Source organism: Zea mays, chromosome 4, assembly GCF_902167145.1.
Source record: "Zea mays cultivar B73 chromosome 4, Zm-B73-REFERENCE-NAM-5.0, whole genome shotgun sequence".
Lineage (NCBI taxonomy): Eukaryota > Viridiplantae > Streptophyta > Magnoliopsida > Poales > Poaceae > Zea > Zea mays.
In genome coordinates this window covers 16150381-16160954 of record NC_050099.1, presented here as the reverse complement: position 1 = coordinate 16160954, position 10574 = coordinate 16150381, and the positions used below count along the sequence as shown (strand labels likewise).

Here is a 10574-nt window from a genome sequence, read left to right as displayed (position 1 = left end):
ACCAAGGAATAAAATTTAGTTTGCTTTATTGTTATCATTTATTTCTGTAATACTTCCGCTATGTAATAATGATACTTGTGACATTTATCTCTATACACTTTATAATTATATGTGATGTTCTTCTTTGGCGCACATATGAGACGCACCCGACTTTATCCCTTATATCCGGGTGTGACACATAGCTGGGCGAAAGAGATGCCAAAATAAAATCAGTGACCAACCCTTGGCCTAGTGGGAAGCCTAGCTTCTACAACCTCTAAATGTAACCAACCATTTTGATTACATGTGGTCTAACTATTGCGCCTTTTGCTAGCTTGCATTCTAAATAGGCTTTGGACATATTGAACCTTTTAGTCCTAGCCTGAGTCTGAACATGTCTTTGAGCGCTAAAATCATATCATATGCCTCATGGTTTGTCTCAAACTGCTTAAGCCAGATCTAGGTTCTAGTCCTCTACACGCCTCGCGGATGGTCCGTCACTCATAAACGGACGGTCTGCATGACCGCGGAGAAGACCAGAGTCTCTCTGCACAATCACAGACGGTCCAGCCGCTCATCGCAGACAGTTCGTGCTCACGCAGAGGACTCCAAGATCTCGCGCGTCATGCGCCGGCCCTAGAGTTCATTTATTGGTGATTGGCCCAAAAGCGAGCCAACATAAAGAAATAAAAATGAACGGGCACTGTATACATGGCAAAGATACTGCAATGATACGATCGATTCTGAAGTTTCAATTGCACAATTGCGACGACAAAGGGCGTCCATATGGTCCCTCCTTCAGCGACAGCGCTACACTTTAGCTACCTTCTCAAAATCCCAAGCCACCCAACACAAAGGGCCCATGTATGCATGAGGGTCCCTTGAAGCATATCCTTACAAGTCAATCCATATCTTAATACGCTGCCACATCCACATCATCTGAACGGGCTTGTCCAAAACAACCCCAATCTCCCAAATTGTTTGTTTGGTGAGTTTTGTCCAAACACCCAACCTCCTCTTTGACAACCATGCATGCATGCCCAAGACCAAGGAACAAGGCCAAGCAAAGCAAGCTATGTCAGGTGCAGGGATAGAATAGTATGCCACTCCTCTTGCTTCACTCCTCATCTTCCTCCCTCCCCCTTGGAAATAATCTTCCCTACTCTTCCAAGAAACCTAGCCACCATTTGCAAACATGCATGCAGGTGCGCCCTTGCTGGATTTCAGCTGCCCTCACCATATGCACACGAGCACTCTCACATGAGCAAGTGGGCATGGATATATAGACCTATATATCCGTCGACGGATTAGCCTTGCAAACAGCAGTATTTGGCCATGCATAAGCACGGGCAATCGGGCATGAGAATAAGGTGCCGCCTCCGGCCTAGTAGTCGCCGGAGATGTCGGCTTCTTGGCGGCGACACGACGGCCTTCTGCGCCTCGCTCGTCGAGGGGCTGGCACACCTCGAGAGCACGCTGGAGGTTGATCATCACGGCGGCGGCGGTGGTGTGGCGTCGCCGGGGACGGTGTCCATGCGATGGTGCGCGGACGCCATGCGGCTCGTGAAGCGGATGCAGCGTGAGATGCTGGCCATCTTCAGGAAAGCCGATGTGCCGGTGGCCGCCGCCGCCGTCTCCTCGTCCGGCGCTGCCGCGGACTGGTTCGAGCACTACATGCAGGAGACGGCGGCGCTGCTCGACTTCTGCAACGCGTTCAAGGCCGCCGTGTCGCGGATGCACCGCTACTGCATGGTCGTCGACTTCGCCGCGCAGGTCGCGGGCCGCGCCGCCGGTGGCCGCGACGGCGGCGCAGCAGCCTTCCTCGTCGTGGAGAGCGCCGGCGCCGCCCCTGAACCGTGCCAGGCCCAGTCGTCGTCACCGCCGGCCGCCTTCCGCGAAAAGATGGCGGACGCGAAGGCGGCGGTGGCCGAGGCGGAGCGTCTGGGAAGGGCGATCATCGTCTCCGGCGGCGCCGGCGGGGACGCTGGCGGCATGGTCGTCGTCACGCTCGTCGCCAAGATCACGACGTCCATCCTATCCATGTTCGTGCTCCAGGCTCTAACCGCCCCGGCCACCGTCGACAGCGGTGGCGTCCGGACCACGATCGCCTCCGCCGTTGGCGTCGTCCCTGAGCTTGAGCCGTGGCGCGAATCGTTGTCGTTGATCCACGCCCGGTTCCCGAGCCCTGCGGCCGTGGCAGAGCACGAGAAGGTCGCCACTGCGGTTCGAGACCTCGTCAATGGCAAGGTCGACGGCGGCGAGCAGCTGCTGAGGGCACGGTCAGGTGAGCTCAGGGAAGGGGTGGAGATGTTCGACTGTGTCCTTGACGAAGTATTTGATGAGGTGGTCAGGGGAAGGAATGAGATGCTGGGGATCCTCAGAGACAAGGCTCTAACTTGACCTTGAGGTGAGCTTTAGATTACCCACTGGATCAATCCATTGATTGACCTTGCGCAGGTTGGAGATCTTCAGAATTAATGCTGGGCTTTATGCTGATTTCTATTTGATCAGCTGGATTTGTTTTGCAAGTGGTGTAGAAATGTAAAAAATCTTCAGTGTCAGATATGTGTATGCAGATGTCCAGATTTGTTTTCATTTCCAATGGTTTGTAATTTTACTTGTATTGACCTTCTGTCTGAAGTGAAATTATTTTTGCATGTCTACTGAATGCTTTATAGAATCCAATCCCGGGATTGAAACAGTCAGTGGCGTACAGAAGGCTGCTATGTGAATAAAGTACAAATTTAGTTATTCATTCTACGTAACGTAAATGTTGCTAATTAGGTGAACACTGAACAGACATCGCATGTTCTATATTTCTTACACATGGTTGCTCAGTGAAAAGTGGTCGAGAGAGTAGGGTATAATCAGATCGGATACGAATATTACTCGTTCCATATTTATTTGTTTTCATATGTTCTCTTCAAATTCAAATTGAATATAGATATTATCAAGTTGTGTTGGATAAAATTTAAATGGATATTAATATTTTAAATATTCAACTTTAAATATACGGATATAAATTGGATACAAATCGAATATTGAATACCCGAACTTAGATATAGATGGATCTCAACTTTTTAAACAGATCGATTCAAATACGAACATATAGTATGTACCATTTACATCCTACACGAGAACTTTGGGATTTTTTTTTTAAAAAAAGGCCAAAATCGGTTACTGTCATGGAGAGAAGTACATACTGCAGTTCCCTATTGATTGTATGGTACATTTTCTGTAAGACCACAGAGAATTGCAGGAGAATCATGGCCTCACTACAGTCCTACAGTGGTGTGGCAATAATAATACATCTGGGAAGTCCATGCCCAGCCACAACTTTCCCATATTATCCAAAGAATAAACAGAGCTTTACGGAGAATAAAGAAAAACCAAACAACTAGAACCTCCTAATCTGCCTTTGTCAACTGCAAAACATGAAAGGCGGGAACTGGTCTGCAGCACTAGAGAGTAACAAGGGTAAAGATGACTTGCATTATATAAAGTATGAACTCTTCGACAGGGGTATAAATTTCAATGGATCTTGTGCATAGCTGACTGCTGAGCTGTATAAAAAATACAATCCCTGATCTCTCCCTCTTCTGCCCCCCATCACCAAGAAGGATGTGTCATCTTGTTAGTTGTGCACCACTGTGACTCTCTTCTGATCGATGATGGAATAGCTTCGCTATCGATCGCCTCTCACAATCCTGAAGAAGTGTAGAATAACAAAAATAAATTCTTAAACAAAATCATCGATTGAATTCAAAATGATCAAGGCTTGCAATTTTCAAACTAGCTACTCCGGCCAATGGTACCTACCTTAAACATATTGAGTCGGAACGGTCTGTCAGGGTTTATCCTTCTTAGTTTTAGGTACGTATATGCAAAGCTGAGCTGGTCACGAGGCGTGAAACGATCAACCTCATTGTACCACAGGCAAGAGAATAAGTTGGACATTGGTGTGTGTTCTCTCACGATAAAAGAGCCTTCGGGGACATCTGCAGAAAACGTAAATTGTTAGATCAACAGAACTCATATAGTAGATCAATACTAGCAGGTAACAGAGCATACAGCTTGGTAGAAGCTTGTTGGGATCCGACGGGTTGAACCTTGTCAGTCCGTCTGCTTGGTAAAACTCAAATTGCTGGTCAATTATTGTATGGTTGAACTTGTTCAGCTTTTTATTTTGTGCTACTTCCTCCCAAACACAATGCCGATCATAGTGATTGGAAATAGCATATTCATAGCCATGCCGCCAGAGGAAATACTCCAGGATAAGGATAGGATCAGTTTGTAGTCTCAGTTTGCTGTCTAACCAGATTGAGAACCTGATACAAGCAACAATGTACTTAGATAGCAATATTATTACAGGTGCCAGGTGGTAAGTACAAATAACTATAATTAAAGAACAAATATAAGGAATCCTTGCAGGATGCGGAATTGAGCACAAAGTCTTTTAAGTTATTACTCTGAATGAGCACATTGTACTTCCGTAAAGTGAACATGCAAATTTACTCGTATTTGCAGCAAAATATAGCAAAAAAGACTTGTTGCATGTTTCTCTAAATCTCTCATAGAATATTCATAAACATTTACTGCTTCATGTTTAACTATCCCAGAAGTTAAACCAAGTGATTTATTTATAAACTTATTACTTGGATCAACTCAAAAGCAGTATCTCTGTGTGCAAAAGGTTTTTTTTTTGTTGCATGTGGATTGTAATGCAATTGGACAATATAGCACACTAGGAACAAACAATTATAATTGCATACATCCAGAAGAAGACAACAGACCTGAAAAATGATAACAGTAACAGTGATAAGCTGACAACTCAAGAATCGAAGAATGGATTTACTACTTCCAGATATCAGGCATGCAGACAAGAATGTTGAGCCAAGTGATCAGGATGAGTTCCAGGAAGTGAGACTGTTGGAATGTGTAATGTGCACTGCGTGCAAAGAGGTGGTCCCAGAGAAAGGCAAGGGGTTGCAAAACAATTTTGTTCTCTTGAAAAGATGACAGGCATGCACATATGAAATAACAACAAATAACAACACTCAAAACGTGTGTCAACCAAAAGGAAGAATGTTATTTTCAAGAGTATATAAGGTTAAAGTTTGAGGAACTCACTAAAATATAATATTTCAAGAAAAAGATTACAAAGAAACGCACTATTAAATCAGATATGCATTGTCATAGAGAGACTCTGTTACCTCGATGATGGGAATAGCCTGTGTGCCAAAAACTTTGGTATTTTCCCCACTCTACGCATGTCATTATAAGGCATGTTCTTAATCAATATGATCTTCCATATGCCAATGAAACCCATGCTGTCCATTTTCTGGCCTTCAGATTCTAAAGTGTGCAATGTCACTTCATCCAAAAACATAGCAAAGCAAACTGTCTTCTTTGAGAGGCTTGTAATCTGTGAAGGTGTAATAACAAAGACATTTCTAAGAGATGTTACAGGATTCTGCAAGTCATGAAATAAATCCTCAAACACCAACTTCAGAAGCATCTTACAATTTATGGCAAAATTGGAACAATGCAAAGGAAAGATGAAAGCTATTTAACTTAGTAGATATTAGAGAATGTGGTTATGGTAAAAAATGCAAAAGAATGTTGAAAGTGTATTATATATGATATATCTATATTAAAATACTTAATGACAGATATAATCAGCACAGTATTATAAGAGAAGTTGCATTTCATAGCCTATGCCCCTATTATCTCTGATACACATTTCTTATTTGTTCCTCTGAAAATAGAATACAATAGAAGTTCAACATAAAGTGAGCAAACTAGATATACTGAGGAACATATATCTGAGACAAGACATAACAAAATGATCTTTTGACCTGCCAAAATATACTGAGGAACATAGAAAAAATCGATATAAACCACTGAATGCAACGTAAACAGGACATAGGAAGCGTAACAAATTTAGTCAAGAATTTAGTCTCCACAAAAATATCATACCGTTTTGCCAAATGGAGTCCTCAGTCGATCAGAATTTCCAAAGATGCAGGATGATACAGCAATGTGGCATTTACTCATGTACTTTCGGTCATCATCAGATATATCAAAACCAGTACTTGTACCATTTGGACCCTTAACAAAAGCGCATGTCAACTGTTGGTCATGGGCTTTGTATGACTCCTCTCTTTCTTGCAGGCTTTGGTGGCCGGCAAATCTCGGTTCCCAAAATTCTGATCCAATAGGTCTTTCTTCAACTTCTACATACTCCAACTTAAAACTAGCAAATTTCTCATTCCTCACAGGCTCCACAAGCTGAGCAGTTGAGTTAAGAAACTTCATTTGACAAATTGAACCTGTTAAATTTATCCCAACTGATTAGGCAACCATATTAAAACAATATGCTACTCGGTCATGCGAGAAAAACTGAAGTTTTAAGTCGTTGGCAATCAAACTATCCAAAACTTGACCATGAATTTCAGTTTACAAATTGATGTTGAAAATGTAGATTTGTGTTGAAAAGTAGTTTCATAATGTCATATATGCATATACTTAACATATGCGAAAAGTACATTTTCAAGGCCATGACGATGTCGAAACTGCCTTTTGTGATTGGAGGGACTGATTATTTCCCTTATTGAATGTTGAAATCATATTCAAACACGATTAATGGTTTCAATTTGACTTGCACGAAATATTAAGGAAAAAGCATCATGACATTGTCGTGCTGCAAACATGCTCAATAACACCAGTCCCACACATATAAATAGTTAGCTGCAGAATCCGAACACCCCCTAAGTTTCCGTATTTGGCAATTTAGGGACTAAAATGGAATAAAATGGAGGGACTAAAAATTAGTCCCTAGAAACCAAACACCCCCTAAGTTCCAAATCCAAGAGCAAATTATGAACATGTTTTGACACCATAATACTAGTTGGCAGTCCAACACCAGGGGTCCAATATTCAAGTCATGTTATTCGTGTTGCAAGATACATCCTCACTAGGTACAATAGGCATGTTGTTCACACTCTTAAGTCGCTGGTAATTACTAGGTGCTGCAGCATCTGTTAGAGGATTCATAAAATAAGAATTTGTTTCTAAATAAAATAATGATCTTATGAGTCAATACAGCTAAAAATAAATATGGAAAAAGTAACCTTATTTACAACATAGAGTTACCAATTAGATATAGAATAATATTAGAGCAAAAAAAATGCACAGAGTTTGAGCTATCACAAGCTAGCGCCTCACTGAAATTAAATTGTCTAAGAAGTTGAACTGTTACATAAGGGTTCAAAATTTTCAGATTGCAAGCAACTTCAAAGAGGGAAACAACTCACCAGACTTCTTGCGTTTCGGTTTCTTCTTGGGCCCATGCTTCTTGTCTCCAGTACCTGAAACCTTCTTTTTGTCTGGGCTGCTAATATCATGACTACCCGCAATCCCTCCACCTGCTTCTGTGTGCCTCTCAGTAGCGACCTCGTCCTTCTTCTCAGCACCCTCATGGCTGCCACCACCAAGCTTCCTCCCACCATCAGATGAATGCAGGTGAGCATCCTCCATTTCATCCTGTGTATCGATGCCATCGTCATACTCATCATCTGGATCAACCTCCTTCACCCCTGTTCCTGTGGCTCCCATGGCTGCAGCCTCGTACTGCTCCAGCTCCTTCCTGCCACCCTCATTGTACAAGGTCCCACCTTTCCCACCTTCAGACACCTCTGGAACATCCTTAGCATCGCTGCCGGTAGTCAAACCTTTATCCTCCCCACCTCCCTCAGAGGTGGTACCTTTATCGCTGCTGCCGCCAGCATCGCCGGAGGTCCCACTTCCACCCGAGATCTTCTCCTTTTCGTCCTCTGTGTAGTCCTCGTCGCGGCGCCTATCGTCCCGGTCCCAGTACCTGGAGTCCCGCGCGCTGCGGCCACCTCCGCCGTGCCCGAACTTGAGCTCCTTCCAGCTCTTGCTCTGGTTCCAGTCCGGCAACGTCTCCCTAGCGCTCGAATCTTGGCTGATCTCTACGAAATCACAGAGACGACAAGGCAACCAAGCGGAGAAATTTTCAAATCAAGGGCGCAATGGGAGCTTCAACCAAACATGAAACTGGATCGAGAACTCTCGGGCGGTACCGAATCGCGCACCAGAAGAGCCCAGACGCGCCAAAGATGCGATTTTTTCAGTAGGATAGAAAAGCGAGAGGGGAAGGCCAACGGGCCCGAGGAACCCAACCTGCGGGGCTGCGCGAGATGCGGCGCGAAAGGAGGAAGACGGCGGCGAGGAGTAGAGCGGCGGCGACGGCGGCAGCAGCAGCCGGCGAGCGGCGGCGCGGCGCAGGCTTCCCGGGGCGGCGGATCCGTGAGGAGGACTTGGCGGAGGCGTGGTGGGGCCGGTGCCAGTCCGGGAGCACCTGGTGATGGTGGCCGCGGGAGTCGGAAAAGCCGACGCCGTACTGCTGCCTGTACTGCGCCATTAGAGGCCCCCGCGCCGGAGTTGCCGGTCGACGGCCACCAGCACCATGAACGGAGACGAGGGGGGAAGGGAAGCAAGGGACTTTCTTGTAATTCCAACGCGGATTGGTTGGAGAGGGTTGATTAATTGCACGTGATGATGGTGGGGATTAGGAGCGGTTTGGTGAGATGGGCAGACATGCGAGCCGACATGCTCATACTGTAAAGGCAATGACTAATATGCAGTTACTAGGTGCAAGCGTTTATGAATAGTTTTTAGTCTGTTAGATTTATATCCAATGATAAATACAATTATATTTTGTTAGAGGGTTTTCTTATAAAACTACATTAGATGGTGATGGAAATGTTTAATTACTAAATATAACATATCGTTAGATCTAAATCTAATGGATTAAAATATCTGCTTACACCGAGTATCTGCTATGACAATGCTCAATTACAGATAGCATTAGTTTTTGGCACGGAGAATTTTAATTTTTGCTAAATAGGATACCCCAATCTAATTAGAATGATATGCTTTTTATTTGCTAAATTAAAATTATATATAAATAAAATCGTATTATTAATGGATAATTCTCTACAGACAATAATGTTATCTAACCACATGTCTTTTCTCTTCTATCATTTATCTATTGGAATTATTATAGGCTAGACCCATTTAAATTTGATAAATCAATAAACTCATAGTACCGAATTGGAATTCCAATGGACGCTGACTGACGTATATGGTGAGAATTATTCTATTTAATTTGAGATATTAAGAAACAAACAAAGACGTGCCACACGCGCGAGTGTGCCGTTGTCGGCCGGGCACAAGCGTGACGTGGCGAGGCGAGGCAAGGTTGTGTTAATTTTTAGCACTCATAAACCGCGGAGTTTCAACACAGGTTAAACTTTTTCAGATGCCCATCTTCTTCTTTCTGGTAGAGAGACGTCTCCATCTTCTACGGAATGACGAGAAAAGTTGGACAAGTATCTGGATCCTCGGAGCACATAGGAGGGTACGATCGATTCATCTCCTTATCGTTTTATATTTTCCAGATTATATATGTTTCATTTGTTCATCTCTACTGTTTCGTATGTAGCCATGAGTATATTTCATCTGTTTTGTCATATCATACCATGATATGTCTGATGTATGTTCATGCTAGTTATATGCCATATCTGTTTGTTTCAGTTATACAATCATGTTGTTTACGTTGTTGTCTATATGTTTCAGTTGTTCTGTTAAGTCATTTCTTTATTTTCAGTTGTTCTGTTATGATACATGTATCATGCTTATATGTTTATGATATTTATATGATTCACATCTTTTTGTTCACATGTTCCATATTGTTATGGATACATTTGACATCACGATTTCTATGATTAATTATCTTTTATATGCCATCATCATAATGATAATTTATGGAATTAAAATGACATAGAAATTGCCTATATTTCTAACATTATATACAATATCTTTTGTGGGTCTCATATAGATATAATTTCTTGTATATAGGGTATTTGATTCTTCGGACTAAAGTTTAGTTTGAGTATTAGATATTAATTAGGAGGACTAAACATGAGCTAATTATAAAAGTAATCGTATAAGTTGTGGCTAATTTATGAGATAAATCTATTGCCCATCTAAAACATGGTTTGCACATGTTCACTATAGCAAAACATGAGATAATCATATATTAATTAGTCTTAATATATCCAGCTCATGAATTAGCCATATTTCATGCAATTAGTTTTGTAATTAGCTAATATTTAGTCCTCCTAATTGGCATCTAAAACCCAAATGAAACTTTAGCCCAAGGATCCTAACATAAGAAATCATTTTCTTCACTCCTTCCTTAATACTGATGCCCAACATCATTTTGATTAGTTGTTATCCTAATTAATGTACATCAGAACCCCTCTAGTTTCTGAGTCAGGATGACTCCAACAAATTCGATGGATAAGACATTGGGTGTCTTGTAAAATCATGTCTAAAGTAGTGAACTTATGACCCTATGTTAGAAGAATGGTATCCTTGGATCTCAAAGACAAAAGAATGAACATATCTCCTTCTATGGTAGCATGCCAAACTATGGCGCTATTTAGGAGAGCTCCACCAATTTGAGATCTGCAAAAAATAGTTCTACTTCACAAAATGTAAGTCAA

At 42.6% G+C, this 10574-nt stretch overlaps 2 protein-coding genes across 2 annotated transcripts; one reads left to right on the top strand and one right to left on the bottom strand.

Annotated features, from left to right (window-relative positions):
- Positions 1 to 1099: 1099 nt before the first annotated feature.
- On the top strand, positions 1100 to 2641 carry LOC100193887 (uncharacterized). Its single transcript, NM_001138964.1, has one exon. The coding sequence runs from the start codon at positions 1315 to 1317 to the stop codon at positions 2377 to 2379; it is 1065 nt and encodes a 354-aa protein (NP_001132436.1). The 5' UTR covers positions 1100 to 1314; the 3' UTR covers positions 2380 to 2641.
- Positions 2642 to 3127: 486 nt separating this feature from the next.
- Positions 3128 to 8673, bottom strand: LOC100281466 (uncharacterized). Its single transcript, NM_001154384.2, has 7 exons — positions 8185 to 8673; positions 7296 to 7973; positions 5959 to 6311; positions 5193 to 5404; positions 4051 to 4307; positions 3799 to 3977; positions 3128 to 3686 (listed from the first exon to the last, which is right to left on the bottom strand). Exons 1-7 carry the CDS (start codon positions 8423 to 8425, stop codon positions 3606 to 3608), a joined length of 2001 nt encoding a protein of 666 aa, NP_001147856.2. The 5' UTR covers positions 8426 to 8673; the 3' UTR covers positions 3128 to 3605.
- Positions 8674 to 10574: the final 1901 nt, after the last annotated feature.